The sequence below is a fragment of the Myotis lucifugus genome, unplaced genomic scaffold, assembly GCF_000147115.1.
Source record: "Myotis lucifugus unplaced genomic scaffold, Myoluc2.0 scaffold_44, whole genome shotgun sequence".
Lineage (NCBI taxonomy): Eukaryota > Metazoa > Chordata > Mammalia > Chiroptera > Vespertilionidae > Myotis > Myotis lucifugus.
In genome coordinates, this window is record NW_005871092.1 from 995,917 (window position 1) to 1,022,162 (window position 26,246).

The following is a 26,246-nucleotide window of genomic DNA, read 5'->3' on the forward strand; positions in this document are numbered from 1 at the left end:
TTCAGGTGTAAAGTCAAACTTGTCCTTCTAGATGGGCTCCATGCCACCGGGGGCAACTGCCACCAGTGATCTGCGTGATGGCTCTGAACAAGAAATGCAAGGAGTGTGTTTCCTCACATTCTCCAATAGGTGCAAGGATGTTTCTTTGACTTTAAACTACCATTTCTGGGGGTCCTCAGGTCAATGGGAATATTTTTCATGGTATCCTCACCTGATCAAAATTAGGGGTCGGGGGAGATACTACTATCTTCCAATAATAGAATACATTGATTTATCCCAAGAAAAGAAAGGTATAATACAAAGAATGCTAGTTTGGGAGTCTGGAGACTTAAGCTCTTGCCTCAATGCTGCTTCAAATAGAATTTCGTTTGGCTGAGACTTATTCCACTTAAAAAAATGTATTTCTAACAGTGAGCATGAGATGAGTGACTTGAATCTGCTATTTACTAATTTCATCTCAATTCCCTCATGCATTTTGAACAAGAGTATCTCATTGCATTGAGTATAATTCTCCTCTTTAAAGGTGTTAAATCTTGTAAGCCAACTGTGTTAGTTGCTGGTCAATCAAAGAAACAGCAATTGATTTCCAAGCTCAAGAGACAGAAAAGCCAGGTCTATTGGACTTAGTGAGGTACCATGTTCACCTCCCTCAAGGGCCTTTCTAAGAGATTAGCAAGGGCAATTTTAAGAACACTCAGTTTCCCTTTACATACTGACTTTACCCAATTCTCATCTAGGCACACCCCAAAGCTGTAAGCTCTTGTCTCTTTGGTAATAATTTTAAGCCAAATCAAGAGCAAGAAGGATTTAAATGTACACAGGTAGAGACATATAGTTAGTTCTGGGCAATTACCGCTGTCATGAATCTCTTAGCAGCTGAACATAATAACTACTAACATGAATATAGTTCTTGGCAGTTAATAGTGCAATTTAATGTGTATTATTATCTCTAATGGGCTGAGGTTTACAGCTCACCTTTCACGATGCTAGGGGTAAGGACAGAGTGATGGCCAGAAGGGAGAATTCTGCCTGGAGAAGCCAGAGCAACTAGCTACCATTGGTTCTCCCACAAGAGGAGCTCTGCAATGCCCTTGTGCTATATCCGTCACCTGATTTCCTGGGCAGCACACTGGTGTTAGGTCAGACAAGCATACTACGAAGTTATGGATTAAAAATACTAGAGTCATAAAAACTCCATCAAAAGAAAGTGCTTTATGTACTTTTTTCAACCCAAAGGTTTCAAAGTTGAGCTGTAACTATATTTACACAGTCTCTGTCTTATAGCCACACACCTCTGTTGCTCTAAAATCAAGGTCCAATGCATTAACAATTTATGGCCACTTTTAGTACACACAATGGCAGCAAGACCGCAGGTCTGAAGCTTTGAGCTCCCAAGTCAGCTTGACCTCCACTAGGTGGTGCTCCATATTAACGCAGTGCCTCAGAGTGTGTGGAAAGAGCCAGGGACTTCCACAGATGAGGGTCTCTAACTCTTATCAGCCACTGTTTAGAAAGGCCTCTGTCTTTGGGGCCGTCTGAAAAATTAGCTGTGACTCAGAACTCTAAAGACAACCTGTCTCAAGTTCCACTGAAAGAGAAAGCAAAGGTTGGATACCATATAGGTGTGTCGCCTCTCAATAATTAAAAAGAAAAAATAATTGAGAAGGAAACATATCATACCCATTGCACTGAAACACTGTGTATCCCCAGTGTATTTTCTGTCTTGCTAGAAAACCAATACCTACTGCTTGAAAATCTTTACTATTGAAAAGAAAAAGCAAATCAGTTATCAATTTATTTATTCAGATGCTCCTATAGGATGAGAGAGAAAGAGAGAGAGGCATGGAGAAAGAGAAAGTGAGAGGGAGAGAGAGAGAGTTTGAGAGTTTGAGTGTGTGTGTGTGTGTGTGTGTGTGAGAGAGAGAGAGAGAGAGAGAGAGAGAGAGAGAGAGAGAGAGAATGCTGAGAAAGGAGAGTGATAAGATTGGCAAAAAAAAAGTGACACCAGATGAACTTGAGAAACTGATGGTAGATGAAAATAAATACATGACAATGAGAGACAGAAAGATGCTTGGGAAAGAGGGTGGCAGCAGGACTATGGGAATCAGAGGAAACTAAAATGAAGAACGATTCAGGTCATACCTTGGGCAGAGCGTACTTGGGCAGCTTCATCTGGGCAAACGCATTCCTTCGGTAGGACACGTAGTAATGCGGCCGTCCTCCCGACGTCAGCTGGACCAGAAACACACAGTTGTAAGAGGAACTACTGTAACAGTTGCAGGCCCTGGAAGAACAGCCACTAAACAAAAGGAGGTCGCTGCCAACACATCAGTGTGAATGACTACCGTGGAAAAGTGTCAGGAATTGGCTTTCAGTTCAAAAACAACTTAAACAATGCATGTGAGTTGGTCAGAGGCCCAGATGGAACCCACTGGACAAAAATACAATTTTTCAATTTGCACTGTGGCTCAGAAGCCAGGAAACATTGTCAGTGATTATGAACTTTCAAAGATACAAGCCTCGAGGGATATTGGATCAATGTCCATCAGCAGCCCAGCTATCTAGCCCCAAGACTATGGCCATGCAGATAGGTCCCCAGTCATATCAGAAGGAAGTGGTCCAGGTCCCACATCTCTGGGCACCGATTCCAGTGTGTGGCTGTGACATTGATGTCTGTGAGCATGTCCAACACAAAGCAGGGCTGACACGTTAAGATGGTTCAGAGAGCTCTATCTCTGAGAATTGATTCTGAGCAACCTTCCCCAAGTTTATCCAGCACACAGAGTCCAATGAACTCCATGAGTGTGAGGGAGGGCGAGGAGGGTGTGGTATCTACCTTGGCATGAGGCCCATTCAGTACAGTGTATTAAGGGTTCCACTGCCAATCTCTCTCTCCGTTGTCACTCCTTTTCCCCCAGATTTATTGAGATATTATTGACATATACCAGCAATTTTCAACCAGTATTCCCACCACATTTTAAAAACATGCAATACCTGACTATTTAGTCAGGGGCACTGACCTCTTTTCCCTTAGATTTTCAAATTAAAAAATGACAACAGCCAACACAACAGTAGCTATCCGCTGTGAATGAGTCATCATTTTACCTAATTTTTATCAGGTCCGCAAAAAATATATTTTTTGTGTCGCAGAATGAAAAAGGTTGAAAATCGCTGACATATATAAGAGTGGAGTGACGTGTAAAATGTGATGATTTGATACATATATATTGCACAGAATAATTACCACAAATAAGGTTAGTTAATACCTCCATGCCTTCACTTAAGTAAGATTATTGTATGTATGGATGGATACCATTTAAGCTCTTAACAACTTTCAAGTGTGTAATACAGTATCATTATGTATAGTCACTATGCTCTATATTAGATTCGAGAACTTAGTCATCTTATAGTTGGAAGTTTGTATCCTTGACCAACATCTCCCCATTTCCCTACTTCCTAGACCCTGGAAACCACTAATCTACTCTATTTTTGAGTTCCTATAGCCACTCTTAACCCATATAAGCCTCTGGAGTTTGAATGTCAACTGGAGTTTGCATACTAAGAATGCCAACGTATGCTTTGGGTGACTGTTCACCAGTCACATAAAAACATAACTAAAATATTCATCAATATGGCCAGATCACCTACTCCTCCCAGTGATGAGTTGAAGGGTCACGTTCACAGTGGCATGGGTAGAAAAATAAGAAAAACTCTAAATGCAGAACTGATTCCCATATGTAAGTCATATATGTAGATTATAAATGGTTATTAGAAAACAGAAAAAAAAAGTTCCAGGAAGTAACTCTGATAGAAAAATAAATTAGAGAGAGAACCAATGTGTGTAACCATTTCAGTGTCACTTGATAATTGATGCTGAAGTTATCAGAGTACTCATTACTCATTTCCCTGAAGAAAAAGAAAGAGTGTGTGTGTGTGTGTGTGTGTGTAATCATTTGTGAAACATTTTTAAAGTACATAGGCTGATGTTAGGTATTTTGAACATTTATTTGCTTCCTCAAATCATTGGATTAAATATTCTAAATTATGGTTTCTTTCTAAAATATAATAGTGTGGATCAAGCTTAGTGAAATCATAAGTATTTGTGTGTGTAGGTAAAAATACATATGTATATATAGAGAGAGTATACATACACACACACACACACTAGTTAGCAATTATACCTTTACCATTTTTAACATGGAAAGAAAGAACTGAATTTTTAACAGCATTGTCCAAATAAGCCTAAGATGTTCCTTAAAAGCTGGTAAGAAATGAAGCATACTTGCTTCCTGTCTCTTCTAAACACTCATGAAACCTCAGCTACTCAAGCTGTTTCCCACTCTCTGAGGAGGTGCCAAGCCTGTCTGAATACATCTCATCTAAATTCGCTTCATCCTAATCACAGTCAGGGCACGGCAATAATGGCTGATTACTACCACCTTTTCTCTGCTCCCACCACCTCCAGCCACCCCACTGCTTCCTCTTCCTAGCTGCCTCTCTATTTTTAAACTGGATATTGGGGAGGAAGCTGATGGGCTGGCCGTTCTCCTGGTAGGAAGAGATGGTCATTTCTGCTCAGCCCCGCTGCTGGCTGCTGGGAGCTCCTCAGAATGCAGATGAGAGGGATGGACAGCACTCTGCGCTGCGCCTCCCTGACCCCTGACCCGGGCTGATAAGGTCCTCCACACACTGCCCACAGGAACTCATTAATATTCTGTTAGTAGAGGAGATCTGATGCTTGGTGATGTTCCTTTTGTTGAAAAGATAATGCTTTTTGTTCTTTTTCCGGAAGCAGGCAAGCGGGGCTGCATTAGGGACAGAAAAAGGAAAAGGTCTTTGAGACAATCAGTAGAAGTGGATCTTTCCCACCTGAACAAACACGTAATCATCCTGCACAATCAAGGAGTCCGGGTCAATGTAGCCCGGGAAAGGTCTATTTCTGTTGGCCTCGGTGCAGTTCTGCATGCGGCAAGTCAGGTATTGCGAATCTGGAAAAAAAACAGGGGAGGGTTTTAAACAGAGAATTAGAGTCTGAGTGTATATTTTCTATTTCCCTTGCTTCCTCCAAGTATTTAAATAAACCTCACGTTCTCTGTTAACCACATTATTGTTGTCATAATCATTGTTATCATCGCTGTCATTACGATTTTACTCACTTGCTATCAACCCACTACGCTGTCTCCCAGCGCCTATGCCATCCTAAACACTAAGTTCTCCTTAATTCATTTCTTTCCCGTTTAAACCAAATGAAAGTATTTTCAAAAACTGGCAATAATACTTGAGCCTTCTTTTTATTTTACTTATTTTAGAGAGAAGAAGGGAGAGGATGAGAGAGATAGAAACATCAATGAAAGAAAAAGAATCATTGATTGGCTGCCTCCTACAAGCTCCCTACAATAAGGGATCAAAGCCCACAAACCCAGCATGTGCCTCGACCAGAATCAAATGGCAAACTTCCAGTTCAAGGGTCAATGCTCAACCGCTGAACAACACTGGCCGAGCAATACTTGTGCTTTCGTAGTATATTTTCTCGCTAGGCTTCACTGCCACACTTTGACCTTTGATTAACAAACAGGGAAATGCACACCTATATATGCAATCATCCATCATCTCACGCTAGAAGTGCTGCTGTCATAAATAAGAAGGCTCTATGTCAAGATAAAGGTTTTCCTTCTACTACTAATTGGAAGTGAAACAGAATACAGAAGGGATTCCTGAGTCAAAAACTTTGTTCTCATCTTGTAGATGAATTAATTAAGAGCTCGACTTCCATCTAAGTCGCTAAGCTAGATGATAAACATATAATAACTCATAATTTTGACCTTTGTTGGACATATATTGTATCAGGGAGGCTGTCCTTGTTTTCAGCCACAACTATTCTGTTTTCTCTACTATTCAGATGTCACTTGGTTATTTAAAACTCCTTTGGCCTCCTTGACTTTAGAATAAATTCAAACCCTCCACTGTCTACCAACACAACCTCCCCTCATGCTAATCCCTTCTCCCCACTGTGATTCTTCTAATCTGTCCTACTTTATGTTCAGAAAGTGGGCCAAACTTCCTACCACTTTATTTTCATTTGTATTTCCTCTACTTAAAATGTTCCTCCTGCCTTGACCTGTGTTTGCAGTGGTTAGAGTGTTGGCCTGCGCACCATAGGTCTCGGGTTTGATTTCAGGTCAAAGGCACATACCTGGGTTGCAATACATTACTGGCACATAGTAGGCAATAAATATTCATTGAAACATACCTCTTTATTGGAATGTATCTTTTTGAATGAAAGAGAAAGTCATTTTACTTTGTTGATGCTTAATGAATTTGATTTTAACACATCAGTGATGTATGCAAAAATCCTTTCTTTCAAATAAAAGAAATCAAAATATATTTATTTACATGAAATGGGGGTAGCAATACCATATACAGTTGGATATAAGGGTTCACTAATTTCCTTTAATTAAAGTTCCAGGACGTTTACTGAAGGAACCTGGGTATTCCTCAATTCCGCCAGGAGAGTCACTAGGGACGGCCAGCACATGTGCTCCATCTGAACAGTGACTGATGGAGGAAAGCTTTACCCTCAACCTTCCTCCATCTGGCTGCCACATGCATACATGATAAATGGGGATAGCTCTCAAGTCCTTTAATCCATCTAGTTCTGCTGAAATCACTTCCAATGATAAACTAAAGAAAAGCCTTCTACTGATCCTTTCCTATCCTCTTTTACAGACATTATAATAGTTCCATTTTAGGGCATAACTCAAGGTCTTTGTCCTTGAAGACAATTTCTGGGACTTAACCCTTCCAAGAACAATCCTCCCCACAGCATACAAAAATCTCTACCTCACAACTTCACACTCCACCAGACCCTTTTACAATTTTTAGTTGACTTCTGTTTTTCAAAGGTAGCTTGGGGTCATAGAAACAATGGAAATTGGTGACTATGAGATTTGGGCTTAAGTTCTGTCTGGTGTGGTCACTTATTAGCTGCATAGTTCAAAGGAAATCATAGTCTTCTTGAATCTTGCTACCTTCATTCATAATGGAGATGCCAATGTCAACTATCTTGTAGTGTGGCTGTAAGAATTAACTGAAATAAATAAAACATATGCTAAATGTTTTGAAACTCAAACTTTTACAAAGGCCAGTTGTTATTAATATTGATAAAATCCCTGCTTTCTCTTTTGCTTTCACAAATATTATATCAGTCTTCGGCACATAGTAGGTCCTTTAAAAGACTGGTTGAACTGGATTTGAGTACTTTAGCTGTATCTCTACATCAGGTACTGTTGGTGTCCAATACCTATTCCTCCCTGTTTCTTTGCTGGAAAAGCCAAAATGGATTTGTTGGCTCATCCTTTCTTCACATGATTCAGAAGTTCCCATAATTCTCTTGGGTCTATTCCCATTCAAGATCTACCTACTTTCTCACCACTGGTTGAAAGGGACATTTAAATCCAGATCTAGTAAACAAAAAGTGAGAGAGTTCTTTTAAGGAGCTGCTATTAAAATCTTGCTTCTAAAGAGTATATAAGGTGTTACAGAAATGCTTAATATAGTTTACATTATAAACAGAGGTTACTAATTACTAATGTTTTATCACTGTTCATTTTTTAGTTTTAAAAAATAGACCATGGTTGTATAAGATGTTAACATTGGGAGAAGCTGGGTAAAGCTGTACTGTCTTGGGAACTTTTCTGTTTATTTAAATTTATTCCAAAATAAAAGTTTCATAAAAGTAGGTTACCAAAATATGCGCATATGGACCCGATTTTGTGCCAGGTGTATATATAGATATCTATAGATGTATGTTTGCACAGGAAAAATGAATAAAAGATGTATATGAAATGTCAACAATAGTATAGAGTGATAGCAAGGTGAGAGAGGCAGACAACCTGCAAACAAGTCTCTGGTCAGCACCCCTCACCTGGGTCTGGTAGGAGGTCATGGGGGGCTTGCTGCAATGAGCCCATCCTGGGGCTGACTGTAAAAAATGTACAACTGGGTGATGCAACAAAAGCCCCAGGAAGAGGTCTGGAGAGCATTTCTTGCTCAGAGTGAAATTTCAAGCCCAAGGGCAAGGCTCAGTGTCGCACTGCCTGCCCTTGGCCAAGTGCTCTGGTTCCTTCCCTTTCCCCTCCTAAGGGCAACAGAAAGAAGCTGGCTGCGCTTCCTAACCAGGGACCAATCGCTCTCACTCCCCTCCCCTCGGGCTGGCGGTGATAGCATTAAGTATGATGAACTCTTTTCATATTCAATTCCAGGGAGTGCATGATGTGATTCCATAGGAAGTATCGTGTAATTTGGCATTAATTAACGTCAATTAATGTATGCAACTGCTCGACTTTAGAATTAATTTCATTACTTTCCCCACACAGATGTTTTCCTTGCCGTAGGTAATTAGGACACAGCGCGGCTCTTTTCAAGCATCCTCGCTCTGCAACAGCTGCTGTTTGGAATAATGGAATCCCCATCCTCCCAAATGCGTGAGGATCTAAAGGAAGCTGCCTTTGACAGGCCAGGCTTGGAGCAGAGGAGCGGGGGTTTAGCTGCAACCTCAGAGCCTGCTTGCTTGGTAAACCCAAGCAAACACTTGGCCTCTTTAAACTCTGATCTGTGAAGTGGGGATGAAGAAGAGCCATCATGCCAGGGGCTGTGACACTTGTAATAAGTATGTTCGGTCCAATGCATGGCTGGACTATGCTTAAACAGGTGCCTGTAGTTACTGAACTCCTCCCTCTTCCATTACTAGGACTGCTCACTGTGTCTCAAGGGAACCAACTGTAAAGTATAGTACAGGCATTTCTACCGGAGTCAATGTTTGGTTTAGGTTAAAGTTTTCTTAAGTAACTTTTCAAAAAGCCATAAAAAATATCCTCCTTGAATAATGAATAGGTAGCAACTATGCTGGGCAGGCAGTTGAAGGTGGTGGCCAGGGCAGAACTGGACGTGACCTTGGTGCCCAGCGCATGGGCCAGCCTGCCTGCACCCTGTTGTCCTGTGTGCCCTCCCTCCTGCTGCAGTGACATTCTAGATCCCACCTCCATCTCCAACAAACTGTGACTCTGCGGTCACTGACTAAGCGATATAATGAAGGTTATTAGAGTTTTAGAACTAAAAAAGGATGTCAAAAAAAGACTATTACTTTACCCCCTGACAGGTCTTTATTATGCTTTATCCCTTAAAACCTGTTTCCTTCCATTCCTGCCCAGAAAAAACTCCCTGATGCTGGCAAGTCTGTGACTTCAGGCCTTCTGCTATGTCTAAACAGCGTGTCCATTCCAGGCTGAGACCCTATGCTCATTCACAGAGTTCCCCCGGTTTGACTTATCTTTTCTGGTCCTGTTGCCCTGTCCATATCCTTCCTGGGTCTTCTTCTGCGGAGTTTCTCCTGAAGCTCAGGCAGACCTCTCCCTTCCCAGCCTGCCTCCACTCATGGCATCTGCAGTAGCATCAACCTCTGGAATAACCAAAGAGCCTCTACTCTGGGTCAGGAACTATTCTAAACAGAGCACTTGCTTTTTCTTTTGTAACTTCACCAAAAATTGCACTCCAGACGTAGGGATGAGATTTGTAGAAGCCCATATGCTAGTAAATGACAGGGCAGAAACTATATCTCACAGATCTCCTCGACTCTATCCATTGATTCTCTCAGTCAACAAATCTTTAGTTAGCACCAAGTCTTTCCATATGCTTTAATACTGTAAAAGGTTAATTTCAAACAAAACCATCAACTGTGTAGGCAAGCATGAGTACTGTGAAGCTCCCTCCACAACCCCATTAATTTTTAACTTTAAGGAGAACATACCTCTGCTGATAAATCTTCTTTTTGTTCGTTCTATGGTTCTATTATTTGTTTTAGAACATTCTTATTAAAATGTTCCCACCCAACACACACAGGTGTGCATGCATGTGGGCACACGTATCGACATGCTTGTGCTCATTCCCATCAAGGCTCTAGAGCCCTCTCTGGCATGTGCCTGTTAGAAACTGAGATCTTCAAAAGCAAAGCTCTAGCCTTGGCCCCTGAAAGACTATGCAGAGGAGAAGACATTTCTGTGAAAACTACTCACTTAGACCAAATGGTCTCCTTTGGTGTGAGGAGCTCGTAGCAGTGGTTTCTTCTAGGAAGGCTCTTGATTTTGGTCTAGTGTGACTTTCTAAATCTTGCCTTTGATTGTTAGCCTTTGGACATTCAGGAGGCCACGACTACTACAGAGAAATTTCTGGGATTATGTTATTTCACGAAGCACAGGGCTAGAAATTGAGGACATGAGAAGGAAGACAGGGGCATGCCAATTCCCATGCAGGTGCCCTCAACATTGAATATCATACTTAGACTGTGGTAGTAGTTTGGCAAAGATCAATAAGGTACAATCCCTGCCTTCCACACCACTGTCACTTAAATAGACAAAGACATATGACACATTTTGCTGTCCTCTCTCTATTCTAGCCACCTGGCTTGCCTGCTATCCCTCACCATGCCAAGCGTGCCCATACTCCATATCCTTCACATGTCCTATTCCATCTGTCTCTTCCATCAGGCAGACACATAGCCCTCCCTTTTACTTCCATAAGGAACTGGCTAAAATATCAAATGTCACCTTACCAGAGATTCCTCTGCTTTGTTTTTCTTTCTAGAACTTATCACCACCCGGCATTATCCATTTGTTTATGATCTGTCCCCCTAAGTAAAGGGTAAACTCGATGAGAGCAGGGCCTTTACAATGGCCCCTACTATCCATCATTCATGCCTAGAAGAGTTCCTACCGGAGCATACATGTCCAACAATATTTATTGAATGAATGAATAATAGGTCTGGAGTGAGCCAGACCTGGCTTCAAATTCTAGCCCGGAAGCAACGGCAAAACCATTTAATCATTGCAGGCCACGTTTTCCTCAGAGTTAAAATGAGGAAAATAACAACACGGCCTACTTCCAAGAGTTGGTGTAAGTAGTGCAGATAACAAGTATCTCTTGCAGTGTCCCAGGCAAATGATAGGAATATAAGGCATGGGACTAGCTTCAATATTGCCTGAAAACATGCAGGAAAGGAGGAGACGTCTAAGAAAGTACCCCAATCTTTATGATGCTCCTTTTTTTTTTCTTTAAAGCAAGAGTCGGAAGCATTAGGAATTTCCCAAACACTTGGATGTTGCCACACACACACACGTTATGTGAACTGGTGCTGCTGTGCGCTGGGGATCCTGAGAAGCCAACAGAAACCCAGACCTCTGTCCTGGAGCTGAGGCCGGGGGAATGACAACTGTCTCTTGTGCACGTCCGTCCTCTCATCCTCAGGATGGACTGAGAGGGCACAGGTCTCTGCACAGATGGGTGGACAGGCAGGATGCAGGGGAAACAGCACCAACTGGGTACGGAGAACCGGATGTGAGAGCTGCTCAGCTGAGCCTGTGGTCGCACGTCCCCACTCAGGTTTTCCCTTGCTGTGTGTGGAAGCTCATGTTACCTTATTTCACGCTTTGCTGGTTAGTGTTCAAGTTTGTCTCTCGGCTACTAAATCAGAGAGGCCAAGTTGAAATCAGGAGTAATTGAGACCTAGATACTTTTGCAGAATGAACAACGGGATCAAAATGACATTGCTAGAGAGAAAAGCAAAGTGCCCGGTGCCCCTGTACTAGCTAGTCCTGATGCTTGACATGAGGATAGGAGGACAGAGGCGCCTGTTTGGTGTGTGGGCAAGTGGTGGGGAGCTAACAGTCTGAGGCTGAGCAGAAATGCAAACTTTTAACCTCTTCCCTTGAAGCTATGAATAAATTAACTGATTGAAAAAGAAGGTAAATGAAGGCTCTGAAATGAAGGGTTCAACCGGGTCATTTTGCGAGATAGTGATGGGACTTTGGCAGGAGTGGGGGGGGGGGGTGGTAATGTTGATATTTTTAAATTTTTATATAAATGCCAAAGTGTCCATCTTACCTAGACCATGAAAGAGAGTTTATATCTCTTGAAGGTTCACTGGAGAGGAGATAAAAATAGCCAAGAAAAAAATAAAATAAAAACTCTTAACCTCACTCATAATTCAATGAATGCAATTTAAAACAATAAAGATAATACCATGCATTCTACTCAGTAGACAGATTCTGTTTAAAAAGTTGTTCATAGTGTCCTGGGTGACTGAGGGCTTGCAAACACAGACATTCTCATTTTGAGAGAGCGTACATTGATGCAACTATTTCAGAGGGTGATGTGACAACATCTACAGCAATTTTATAGATATAGATATAGATATAGATATAGATATAGATATAGATATAGATATAGATATAGATAATAGATATAGATATCCTCAAGTCCAGGATGCTGGTAACTTCTCTCTCAGCAGTGCTTGCTCCTTATGTAACTTTGCATGTTCACGGGTGTATGTGTGTCAGCACTGTTTGAAATAGCCAAACATGTATGTATCTATTAATAGGATAGTGACTTACTAAATTATAGTAAACTGTATAAGGGGGAGTCTATGTAGTGATTCCTCATGAAGGGGCTAAATTTGTATGTGCTGATATGAAAAGAGTTTTAACTTGCGATTGTATCCACTAGCACTGCACTGGAGTAAGAGTTTTGCAACATGAACATCTGTGAGTGTGTGATGTATGTGTGTGCACACATGCATTGATCTATATCAGTACCCTTGAGTACTGCTTTTTTGTCCTTGCTACACTTGTTGATATAAAAGTAATCTATGTTTATAGTAAAAGCTCAAAACACCCCATCGCTAATCTCCTGAGGACTGGTGAGAACTGAGGTCTCTATCACCTCCCCACAGTATTTATTTCAGAGTGTTCACCCTTTGCAGGTTTTGATACATAGGCGGCTCCATGTAGAAATTAGACTGGGGGGCTGGAAATGGGAAGTAGAAATGAGGTGTCCAGTTCTCACCCAAGACCAGCATTGGTGGGATGATGGTTATATAAAGTTGTGAGTTTCCTTTTATTTCAGCTGGTGAAATTCTCCTTTGTGGTTCATTTTAGGAAGAATTTTTGAGCGGTCATTTTCACCTCCGCTTAAAGGGCCATGGTTATTTTTCCCTAGTGAAAGAGATTAGTCCTTGGGCAAGTTGTTGCAAGGTTACTTACTCATGCAAATAGACCCGGGGCCAGTGATGGTCCTGGCCCCTGTCTGTGCTAGCCCTGGTCACCACTGGCATGGAGACTCCCAAGTCACCAGTTCAGCCTTTCATTCGGGAAGTGAGAAGGGTCAAACGTGCTACTACATGTTCTTTTACAAGATGATGTTTACAGATGAGAGAAAATATAGAATTAGGCATACATGTGAAATTGCCATGTGAAGAATTCTGATACAAGTCATATCCTCTTTCTCCAAAATCACATATATGTATAATATGTAGCACAAAATTACAGGGAGTTAGTGAATTTTTTATGCTCATCCATTAGCCCCAAAGGGCTCCAGAGATCCTATGGTTAAAAGCCCCAAATCATGCCTATATCATGACATACACATATATTTATTAAGTCAACAAACTTTAAATGTGTCAGGCTCTGAGCTATGGTTCCCACACCAGCAAACTTAAATAAGACAGGAGTTTTTACAAAGTTTTCAATCCAACAGTTTGGTCCCCATTGTCTCTGTAACTATGTACATTACATACACATACCCAATATATTAGGTAAGTCAATAGAATGTAGGTTTCCTTCTTACTATTTTGATGTATGGGTAGCAGGTTTAATGTACTGTGTGCATACAATGCATGGGTGCGTGTATACACATTCACACACATACACACAAACACACATGTGTGATTTGTAAACATTAACATGTTTGTTTCCTGGATGAGGACCTGCCAATGTGTTCTCAGTTGAACGTGGGGATCAATAACAAATGCCACATTCAAGAAATATGTTCAAAAGTTTCCAATAATACCTCCTGTGATTGATTGTAATTGAGGTTGTAATTCAGCTTGTCTCCCAAGACAGAGGTGATACAAGAAAGAATAATATCCTTGACATGACTGTAAACTACAACACATCCAGGTCTCACAGCACAATGGGCATGACACATCTATGCCAGCCATAGAGTCTTGTAAGCCAATGCTTCCCAGAGCTCACCTCCCTCACATACAGAGACTTCCCATGAAACAGATAGTAATTAAAATGTCATCTAGGGAGATGAGAAATGAGACTAACACTAACCTTTGAGTAACAAACCCAGATAAGCATTTGCAACCCATCCCATGGGGATGAGCCAAATAAGCAAGTGAACAATTTTTTCCTGTGTCACATGTCTCAGTGCCTTGGCTACAAAATCCCTAAACCCATTACAATCAGAGAAAACAAACACAACAACAATGTTCAAATTAAAAAGTATTATATTATTTTTGCACATTCCCTACAAGACCCATAACCTAGAATATAAACAATGAGTTCCATATACTTAAATTATATACTAAATAATAATGAAGAAATAGAGAATCAAGAGGGGTTTCAATCAGGGAATGGGAAAGAAGATATAGATATTGGAATTCTTGGAGCAAATGACTCTCAGCTACATTTGCTAACACCTTGCTACTGACTGAGCTGTCTGAGCTCTTTCCTTCCTCCTCCTCCTCCTCTCTGTTTCTTTTATTTGGTGCCAGGGTTACTGTGTTGGAGAAAGAGATACCAAGAAGAAAGAGAGAGAAGAAGGGAGGGACGGGGGGAGGGAGGAGGAGGGAGGACATGATACCGAGAAAAATCTCATTTTTTACATTCGGTCAGGTCAGGCTTAGATCCTTTTCTTCAATTGGTAGGTAATTTTTTTTCTGCTTTGTTTTGACAGGGATAACTTTTCAAATTAAATCCCTTTATTGAATTTTCACTCTTGGATAGTTTCTGAAGATGCTGCCTTTGCAAAAAAAGTAAAATAAAATAAATAAAATTAGAACTGATATATTTCATGCCTCGCGCAAGCTGAGCCTGAGATGACAGTTTGACATTATCAACCTCCATGCCTGCAGGGAACACAGGAATAATGTTGGGTGGGGGAAAAAAGCGCAGATCAGGGAAAGTGATGGCCTTGTCGTTTTCAGGATATGGGGTTATGGGCATTAAATGCCACAGACCAGAAAGCAGCCACGTCCCCAAAAGTTCAGAAAGGAAAGCAATCTAGGATTCCACCCAGAGCTTTCTAAACAAGGGTGTAGTCATGGGAGACAGACCCTGAAGCTCTTTCATTAGTTTTTATTATGGGACTTTCTGACCCTAAGCATGTTCCACCACCAGCATCATCAGCTTCACCAGGGAGCTTGTTAGGAATGCAGACTGTTGGGCCCCTCCTACATCAGAATTTACATTCTAACAAGGTCCATAGGTGGGATCTGTAAGTGAGGTTAGGTAGCCAGCTGGTTACCCTGACACTTGGTCAACTATGCATTCATTCATTGAATAAATATTTATTAAGCTCTATCTACATGTAGACACTGTAGCATGTGCTGGAGACAGAGTATTGAACAAAGGGGTACATGCCCCCTGCACCCATAGCACTTACTGGTGGAGAGAAAACACTGTGATCCAATCATCACGGAAATGGAATGTGCAATTAAAAACTGAGATGAGCCCTAACCGGTTTGGCTCAGTGGATAGAGCATCGGCCTGCGGACTCAAGGGTCCCAGGTTCCATTCCGGTCAAGGGCATGTACCTTGGTTGTGGGCACATACCCAGTAGGGAGTGTGTAGGAGACAGCTGATCGATGTTTCTCTCTCATCGATGTTTCTAACTCTCTATCCCTCTCCTTCCTCTCTGTAAAAGATCATTAGAATATATTTTAAAAAAACTGAGATGAGCACAATAAAGAAAAATATTAGAGTTGGATGAAAGCAAACAAATTGAGAAACTGGTTTGGATTGGGAGTTCAAGAAAGACTTCCCCTGGGAAATGATACTTTCCAGGATTTTGTTATAGTTCTCTGGATTTACTGGATGCTATCTTTAGGGGAAGCTGGTTGAAAAGTACAGGGGAACGTGACTATTCTTTACAACTTTTATGTGAGTCTAAATTTATTTCAAAGTTAAAAGTTAAAAAAATAGAAATGGATGCTTAACTTGAGATCTGAAACACTTATAGCGATTAATTACACTGAATTCATCAGGGAAGGGGGGAGGGCATTCCAGGCAGAGGAAACAGCGGCATCTGGGCCTTAAACTAAGACCGAGAAACCTGGGTGGTCCAAGACTTGAAAGCAAATTCAAGGGTTTGTAGGCAAGGAGTGAGGACAGGGTTAGAGTGAGATGCGGCTGAGGAAATGGGCAGGCACCAGCTTATGCTGCAGCTGAAGGTCAAGGTGAGAACTTGGCTCTTTATCGCCAGAGCAGTAGGAAGTCAATCAAAGCTTGACACAGATGACAGGATTGCTTTTACCTTAGGAAAAGGCTGCTCTGGCTATTGGGTAGTAAGAAATGAACCTTGGGATCCAAGATAAAATAATCAGCTGCAGGGCAATGGAGGTGTCTCCACTCATTCTGTGCCAGGCACAGGGTGGGGCAGATGCCATGATATACCACTACCCTGCCTAAATTTAAAAAGGAGAAAGGTCCTGGTCCCTGACCTATCCTCCTATTGATTCTAACAAAGAATATATTCATTCTCCGAAAGGGAAGCAAAACCTCTAGAGATGCAGAACCTCATGGTGTGTGCAGAGGTGCAGAGCACATGCGATTTCTGAAGAGTCTGGGCTGCAGGGATGACCGGTGACTTTTGAGTTGTCAGCTGGTAAAGTGCAGGCATCGCTGCTGTCTTTGTGTTCAAAGAGCTGAGGACAAGTAGACAGGCGCAGGCGCCAGTGACAGTGATGCTTTTGAATTGTGAGGGATACTTTTGAGATAGGAAATGTCTCCATAACTAAATTATCATTCTCTTGCTCAGTGTCGGACAACCTCTAACAGCCTCATTGCTCGGTGGTAACTGTGGACAGTCCATTCTCTTTCTCTCCTCTACATTTGGGGCCTCTTTCTCCCCCTGTCTTTTCCTTCCTCATCCCTTTCTTCTATGCATGTTCCTTTCCCCTTCGTCCTTTTCACCTTTAGTGCCCAATCTTAGACCTAGTGGTACCCCGTCAACTCTCAGACCTTCAGGAGAACCTCGGGACCAGAGAAGAAGAAGAAAAGGTATATTGCTGTTGTTTAAATATGTTTGTTAAACTTTCTATGACTTGATTTCCTCATCTGCAAAACAGGAACCACAACCCACAAATTGTGAGGATTCCTTGTGCTAAAGGAGATAAAGTGTTTAACATAATTCTTGGTCCAGGGTAAGTGCTCTGTAAATGTTAGCTACTATAGGACACATTTTTGTTAACTTATTTAATTTACAGTGAAGAAGCTGAGGCGTAAAGGGTCTAAGTAGATTTTTCAAGGTCACACATTTAGTGAGCAGACTTGATTTTTTCAGACAAGGATTTAAATTCTAGATTTGCACCTTACTTTCCTCCCGGTCATGTACCTAAAGCCATGATCTTCACATCACCTGGAGTCCTTCACTGTGGATGGCCTAGCTAGGGCTGCTCTGAACACCTAAGGTGCAGACTTTGCCCTCCTGCTGCTTATCATAGGGACACACAGGATGATTCTTCTCTCCCCTGTGCCCTCTAAACGCTTTGTGTGTCTCCGAACAAGACGGGGGGCATTGCTCGAACGACATCCAATAAAATAAGGAAACAGGAAAAACCAATCAAAACAAAGCAGCAGCAATCACAACAATAAAACATGGTAGAATTAAGGAATTTTGAATTTTCACATTACTAGGAAAGCAAAAGAGCCTGATTGAATGAGAGTTGTCAAAAATGATTGAGACAATTCTGAATTACTAAGAGCTGGAAAAGTCCTCATGTCCAAATGAGTTGGATTATTGCCAACCATTTTCCTGAACACAGACGTCGTGGTTCATGGTGGATTGATAAAACTAGTATCACTGGGAACACCTTGGAAAACTTGATTTACTTACGACCATCCACAGTTCTGGCCTCGAGATGCACAAGATCTGGTTCCTTGTTGGAGCCCATCACAGACCTAAAAAGTGAAGAAACATGAAAAGGAACATCAACCTTAGCAACTTCACATGTGCCTTAGAGAAGCTCAGCTGAGCCTGCGGACTACTGATGTCCACAGGATTCTAAAACCACCATCCTTGGGGCACATCTACCCTGTTTACTTGTAAAGTCTGACAGCAAAATTTCCACTTCACATAAAAGCAATCATGAAACCTTTCTTCAGTGGAGTCCAGGCTTGACTCTGGCAGAGATACTGTGTGCTATTAGCTCAGGCTTTTCAATAAGTCCTACGCATGGCACGTGGTCTCCGGCAACCATCTCCCTGACAGTGTATTAAACTTTCAAGACTTATCAGGCAATGCCAGGCAGGTGGTTTTAGCTGCCTGACTTGAACAGTGATTGCATAGCAAAGTGATCTAATTAATTCTCTCATTTGAAATTGGCAGAACTACCTACTGCTACCCTATGAACTATGAAAACAAAACAAAACACATGACCCAACCAATGTGAATGCAGTATAGCAAAAGAATAACCACTCTCTTTACTGTTGGACCAATGTGAGGGACAAATACAGATGTATCACTATGGTATGTGCCCGAAACTATATGTGTAAATAAAATAAAGGCCTATTTAAAATGCCTCAGAGACACATATTATGTAGTGTAATCTTGCAGCGAGCCATATTAAATCGAAAACAATTATTTTGTTACAGAAGTAATACGGGTGATCATATTCTCTCTCTCAGACTTTTATACAGGAAGATGAATTAAATGTGGGACCGTCTATAATTTGCTCTCATCAGGATCTGCAGAACTTCCATTCAATTTGTTTCATTTCTACATGGAAATAGTCACATGCCTCAAAACTGCACCCCTGTCTGCCCTGAGCTAGTGCAGCCCGGCCGTCACATCCATGTGAGAACATACCAATGTTACCCATGGACACAGACAATAGGTGGTGGAGGCCTGGGGGGAGAGGGGACAGGATGTAAGGGTTCAATGGCAGAAAAAAGGGAATATATATATAATACTTTCAACAATAAAGATTTTTAAAAATACTCCTCAGAGTCAGGACGCAGTGGGGCCCTACCTTATGGGTCCCATCTCACTTCTGCTGCCCCATCTCCGGGCACTGCCCCATCTCCAGGCACACTGAAAGACTGCCAATCCCCCAAAAGTGCCCGCTAGCTTCTCAGCCCTCTGTAAGCCTCTGGAAGTTTCTGTCTTCAACTTGAAATGCTCTTCTCCAGTTTCACCTAATTTTCTTTGACTCTAATTTGAAGACACAACTGAAAGTCACTTCCTCCATTGAATATTTCCCAGTTACACCAGGAAAATCATTCTCCCCCTACCAACAAATATTTTGATATAAATCCTGTAAGAGTTCGTTATCATAATTTTTGTGTCCTCCCCCAGATCAAAGCAGCCCCTTCTCCAACTTGCATACCCCACCCCACCCCCAGCCCCAACTGAGAGCTAGTGGAGATTTTTTTCTATAGGTAGGCTTGAGCTATACTAGTTAAATGTTGAAGGAAAGAAGGAAGAAATAAATGAATGAAGGGATAAAGGAAGGAAGGGAAGAAAGAGAGAAGAAAGGGAGGGAGGGAGATTGTATAATGGTTTGTGAGCTCTTCAAAATAAGTAAATTAATCATTATCCTAAGGACATTCCCATAACTCTTCTTACTTGAACCCATTTTTCCCAGCTCGAAGACTCTGAAACCTAGGTGGCTTAGTCTCTCTTCATCTTAAAATAAAATGAGTCTCCTGAAGGCCCTATTATCACTGTCAGTAAGTTTTCTGATTGATAGATGGCTTGAAATTTAGTCTATGCTCAAAACATGAAGTCCTGCTTTCTTCTTCCAGAAAGCAGAACTGCCCTAATAAGGGTTTATAATTTACCCCAAAGAGACAAGGGCACAGGCGTGTGTGAATTTCATCACTGGAATCTGAATACAGGCAGACAGTGACACCTTCACCCCCATTTCAGTTAAGTTTTGCTGGGACTGCTTGTCCAGGGACAGTGGCCCTCCACTTCCATACTGAAGCATTGACTGGATCCAGAGCTGACCTCTTCTGACAAGGCCATGATCACCAGCATTAAAAAGCAAACAAGCTCCCTGACAGGCCTCAAACTAGAAAACCCAATAGTTAACTGGGTTTTGCAAATTACAACTGGGTAGTTACCCACTGTTCACCTCCCATGTTGCGTGCTCAGAGTTCCTTCCTTGCAATGAGTAGCACCAGTTATTCCTAGGAGACTGGCATCCCCGAAACACGATGTTGAAACTAGCAAGCGAACCTATCTGCTTGGCTTATGCTTAGTGTCCATGGGAGGCAAAATGATGACTCTGCGCCCAGTTGCATCCTTTCAAGTGCCCATGGGACCAAATCAATAAGAGCAGTAGCTTCTTAAGATCTTTTGATGTATGGAAGGGCAGCAGCTGCTGTTTCAAGGGGCTGTCCCTCTTAATTAAGGAAATGAGGCGGGGACAGCACAGAGGCCTTTGTTTCTCCAGCATCTGCTGGGCCGAACCGGCTCCTGTACCCTGCTTGAATACTTGTCCATCCGTAATAAAACAACTGCAACAACAAAATAAAACTTTCAAGCCCAAACCACCGAGTTTCCAACTATTTTTATTTGCTAATGTGCTCTCACCCATGTTCTTGCAGTCTAGGAGTACCTCCAGGTTATAAAGAATTATTGCTGCTTTTATGTGTAGCACTAGTGAATTCTCAAAAGCGGACACCGAGCCATGCTAAATGTCTGCGGAGGTGCTGGTTTTAATGGTCCTGGCATTGACCAGGCACCTTACAGAAGCTCATGGGTACACTGAACAACGTATCATTCTCTAGCCCATTTATAAATGTTGGTTGGAACTGCAGTTTGGTGGTTTTCTGTACATTTTAAGACCACATATTGTACTTGATGATGATGATGATAGATAGACAGATGGTCGCTAGGGGCTGGGGAAAGGGGGAAATAGGGAGAGGATGGTAAGTAAAAGGGCACAAGCTTTGCATTTTATTTATTTATTTTTTTTAAATACATTTTATTGATTTTTTACAGAGAGGAAGGGAGAGGGATACAGAGTTAGAAACATTGATGAGAGAGAAACATCAATCAGCTGCCTCCTGCACGCCCCCCAGTGGGGATGTGCCCGCAACCAAGGTACATGCCCTTGACCAGAATCGAACCTGGGACTCCTCAGTCCGCAGGCCGACGCTCTATCCACTGAGCCAAACCGGTTCGGCAGGCTTTGCATTTTAAAATGAATAAGGTCTGAGGATCTAATGTATAATAACATGGTGACTACAGTTGCTAATACTGTGTTTATAGTTGTAGTTTGCTAAGAGAGTAGAAATTATGGATTCACACTCACACACAAAAAAGTTAAACATGTGAGGTGATGGATGTAATAACTCAAAGTACCCTTTCACAGTGTACACATTATACACTTTAAATATAATTCTATTTGCCAATTTTACCTAAATAATGCTAAAAATGATGATAAACCAAAGAAAAACAGCATAAACATAAAATTTAATCCAAAATGTTCTCTTCATCTTATTTTCAGAGTGAGATGTCAAGAATGGCTTCAAGCCCTAGCCGGTTTAGTTTAATGGCTAGAGCATCAGCCTGTGGACTGAAGGGTCCCGGCTTCAATTCCGGTCAAGGGCATATACCATGGTTGCAGGTGCCTGCAGGAGGCAACCAATCGATGTGTCTCTCTCTCACATCGATGTTTCTCTCTGTATCACCTCCCCCCCTTCCCACTCTCCCTAAAAATCAATGGAAAAATATCCTTGGGTGAGGATATAAAAAAGAGAATGGCTTAAAGTATGTCTAGCTAGTAATAAGTACAGAGTGTGGGGCACCTTTGCTGGATGCTTCTAGCCCGCCCTGTGTACATGTCCCAGTCATGCTTCATCATGGTTGGCTGGACCTCTTTACATAAATGCTTCTCTGATTTCTCTGATATCCAGAAAGGCAGCTGCTCATTTTTTATCAGTAAACTGCCTGTGCTTACCAGAGCATAGAGAAAAAAAAGTTTCCTCAATAAATACATACGTAACACTTTTACACTGCGTCAGTATTTCCTATATATCTGATCCATCTGGTTGGTCCTTTATGGAAAGGTCCTTCTCTTCTTTCCCTTTGGTCAGAAAGAATCTCTCCATAAATACGAGAGGAAAAATAAATGTGGTCCTTTCATGATATGAAAAGACAACAGGGAGGCTGTATCTTTATATCTTCATATTGCCTTTAGGTCTATTTGAGAGAATTCCCTTCTTGAACTGAATTTCACAGAAGGAAGGTCTGCAGGTCTTTGCGTGTACTTGCATCTGTGTCTAGAAAGCCTTCTGACCTCCTTCTACCTTGTTAACACTTACAGTCATGGCTCAGCTGCAGACACGTGAAGTTGAAAACAGGCTTCCTAGCAGGGGTGCCACTTAAGCTAAGCTGGTTCACTTTTGACACTTCCAGAACCATAGGCGTACATTTGCACGGCATACATGAGGCCAGGTTTCAACTGGTGACTCATTTGTCTATCCCTCTTATTCACAGACACGCTCAAACCTTTCCAAATTTCCATGAAGGCACCAAGCATGCCATGTATAGATATCCAATCCATGTTTACTGAATGTTTTTGGATACAGACGAAGTGCACAACCAGCCATATCAGCATTTATCACTTTATCTGTGCTTGTGACATTTGGCAAGTCACTTAGCATCTCTGTACTTTGATATTTTTTCACGTATAAAATGAGGCTAAAATACGTTTTCCTAGAATATACATCTTAAAGCACTTAGCAGATTCCTGGCACATAGCAAGGGCTCAGAAATGTATCTGATTTCTTTCTTCTCTTCTTTCCCTTTCTTATTCAGGAGACAGATGGAGAATATTAATACTCATCTCAAAATTAAAATTAATGTTGGTAATAAAAGCTTCTTGAGAGATCACGGGTACCCTATTAGCAGAAATGATTAATCATCATAAATCAATAGACCAAAAAAAAAGAGTCAACAGCTCAAAGATGATGTACACGAATGAATAAAAACACTTATGCACTCAGTGAAACATCTCAATGCCCTACACCGTGATAAGAACAAGAGCGACAGATGCTCTGCCCATAGAAGCCTCCGAACTATGGAAGAGACAATAACCCAATGAGACGGGGTTCTAATATCCAAGGTGCTCTTGAAGACACAGGATTGCTGTCCTTTCACTTGCAGAGAGAGACCTGGGGGAGAAGGAAGGAACAGGAAGGCTTTAGAGTAAATGGATTGAATCTTAAAGGAGATGCAATATAGAGGGGGTGGAAGAGCATAGAAGGTAAAAAGGTCCTAGGTCAGAGAGAGGATGACCCAGATAGGCATCAACTAGTAAGTCAATAGCATGACTCAAATGTTTTCAGAGGAGAGTAGTAGAAGATACAATAAAAGGCTAGGCAGGGGCCCTGTGTGCACCACGTTTAAGGTTTTGTATTGGATGCAAAAGGCCATTGAAGAAAGTTAAGCGCTCAAGTTTATAAACAACTGAAAAGAACCGTGTCCCCATCTATCTATGTGTAGTCCTACCTGTCAAAGCAAAGTGTGAGGGGAAGGCCCTCAGGCCATCCCAGATCCAGCTCCATTGATGAAAACGAGACAAAGCCAGCCTCCTGTATCTACACTCACAGTATCTTCAGCTGGCATCACAGGTAGGAGCCATTTATGAATAAAATCTGAGAATTACCAATGTCAAGAATGCAAATAAAACATCCCCTCCCTGGTCCAGTCCACTGTGATGTCAGCAATGCAATGTTAGCTTTCTGAAATACAATCGCCAAATGCAGCCTTTGTCAACATTTTCTACAGAGAGATTCAGAAATGTCACTGGCTTATCATTCTCCTGGCATTTTGTCCGAGTTTATACCAGTTTACTGTAGTGCTCAATAAATGCTGCAGAGCCAAAAATGCCCTATGAGATAACCGCAGAGCAAGCATTAAAAATAAACATGTTGATGGGACAGCACCTGTTTATTGGGGTTGAGATCTGCAGTAAATGCCATAGAAGGAGTGAGGAGGAATCTGCAGAGGGACAAAGCGGGGGAGGTGGAGACCCCTGTCTTCCTCTGTCTTGTTGTAGATGGAGCACTCCTGGTCCCACGGGCCTCTCCATAAAGAAAGCCCATTGAGGCAAGTGGTGCTGTCTGCTACAGAGGGAAGAAACAAAGTGCCCACAGGTATTAGCGACTGGACACCCTGACTCCCTCTTCTGTAGTGAAGCGTTTCCCCTTCACTCGCCACTTCAGTTAGGCTCTCAAGACAGATATCATCAGGAGAGTCCAGGCTAACTCGGCAACTTTTATTCTTGAGCAAAGCAGCTTAGCCTGAGGTCTCACCTCTGCCCATCTAAGGGAAATGGGTTAGAAAAAAAATACAACACAATCTGAAGGTGTCATTTTAAACTTGACCTTAAGCCCAAGAAGCATGCTTTCTTTCATCTGGTCTCCATACTGTCACACTGGTTACCCAGAAAGAAAGGTAGTTATTATAGACAGACAAGTAAAAAGATGCTTATTTTTTTATTGCATATGGTGGTTACTGACAATCAGCATGGCAAACAACTTTGAACTCATCAAATTCTGTATTTTGTCATCCTTACTCCTAGAACCAGAAGCCTCACTGTTAATTATATGAGGTCTGCAACAAAGTACATCAGGGAGAGAAAGAAAGAAAGGAAGGGGAGAGGGGAGAGGGGAGAGAGGGAAACCAGGAATGGGATGTCTGACCCAGAATGAAGGAATATATAATGCTTAGGAAGATTGTGGGAGCTAAAGATATTTTCTGCACAAAGTGTTTGATAGAAATAAAGTTGAGAGTTTGAAGAGCCATGCTTAGAAACAGGAAACATGCCTCCCCAGACATCAAATGACCAGGTCTAAATTGGTCAAGACAAACCATTCTGTGTCCATGCTCCCCTTCCCTTCCCCACTCTCCCTTGTCTGCATTTCCTGCTTTCTTCTTATTTCCCAACTTTTTGGCTCCTCCCCTTGTTTGTCTGGTTTTTGTGTGTTTTTTTCCTGAATACAGCTGAGGGGATCTAGAGAGACACCAGGGAGGATGACAAGATCACCCTCCTGCCCCCCCACCCCCCCGTTTGGAAATAATAGTGTGGATAAGATGCAGAGAAATACATTTAAAATGATCAAAGAGTTTGGGGTGGAGGGAAAGAGTAACTCACAATATTTTTAAATAAGGTTTCTTATTATCTTTTTAAACTTCAGTGATATCATACCCCATGTATTTTTAGCAACTTGTTAATTTTAGTCAATTTATCTTGGAGACTGTGCCATGCCAGAACATAAAATTAATGAGATAGATCTCTAACTACTTCTTGCAATCTATTAAATGAAAATACTCAATTTATCTAAATACTGTCTATTGATTAACCCAAAGCAAAAAAAAACAACACAAAAAAACATACCCATGGAAAAAGAGTTACTGGAGATACACATTCTAAATTCCTAATGGTAGCCACCTCTGGGGGACTTTAGAATTGGGGGTGATAGTCAAAAGGATCATCATCTTCATCAGCAATTTAAAAACCTTTTACAAGGAAGATGTAGTTATGGATTATTCTTAATATTAGTAAATCTGCATTGTTAATAAAAACAAGAATATTTCTTCAGCCTGGGAAACAAAGTTCAAGAGGAGATGTAATCAATGTGTGCAAATCACAACAGAAAAAATGGAAGAGTAAAATTTATGTGAAGAGAAGTTCTGAAATTTTCTCAAATCTCAGAATACTTACAACCCTGACACCATCTTACCAAGACTGCTAGGAAAGCTAAGCAGTTGAAGAGTGTGGCAGTGAAAGACAATGCTAAGGACGCCAGGTGTGTGTTCCTGTTCATCTTAAATTCAGACAGAGAGGAAGAAGGTATGGTGGTCTTATTTGGGACCAGAGGGGCCATATTAACAGAGACAAGGAGCGAAGAGAACCTTCCCACTACCCTTTTCTTTCCATTTCTGTTAAGGACAACGAAATGCAGAATAGAGGGTAGAGAAAATATGAGCGTAAATTAATGGAAACCTGAGCATTTGGATGTTGGAAACTATCTGACCCAGAGAAATTAAATTCCATAAAAGAATTCCAAGAATGACACTCTCCAATTTTTTTTGTTTGAACATATCAAGCAAGGGGAAAAAATTAGCAGATGACCAATATAGGATGTTAGTTGTAAGCTGTAGAAATATACTAG

The 26,246-nt window shown here is 41.6% G+C and overlaps 1 protein-coding gene across 1 annotated transcript in view; it reads right to left on the minus strand.

The window, feature by feature from the left end:
• SORCS1 (sortilin related VPS10 domain containing receptor 1) overlaps nucleotides 1-26,246 on the minus strand; it is a 290,995-nt gene that overhangs the window by 111,430 nt on the left and 153,319 nt on the right. Inside the window, exons 6-8 of the mRNA XM_006088177.3 lie at nucleotides 17,950-18,014; nucleotides 4,870-4,988; nucleotides 2,143-2,232 (exon numbers count right to left, since the gene is read on the minus strand). Of these exons, the coding sequence (XP_006088239.1) occupies nucleotides 2,143-2,232; nucleotides 4,870-4,988; nucleotides 17,950-18,014 (274 nt within the window). The remainder of the gene's footprint in view (nucleotides 1-2,142; nucleotides 2,233-4,869; nucleotides 4,989-17,949; nucleotides 18,015-26,246) is intronic.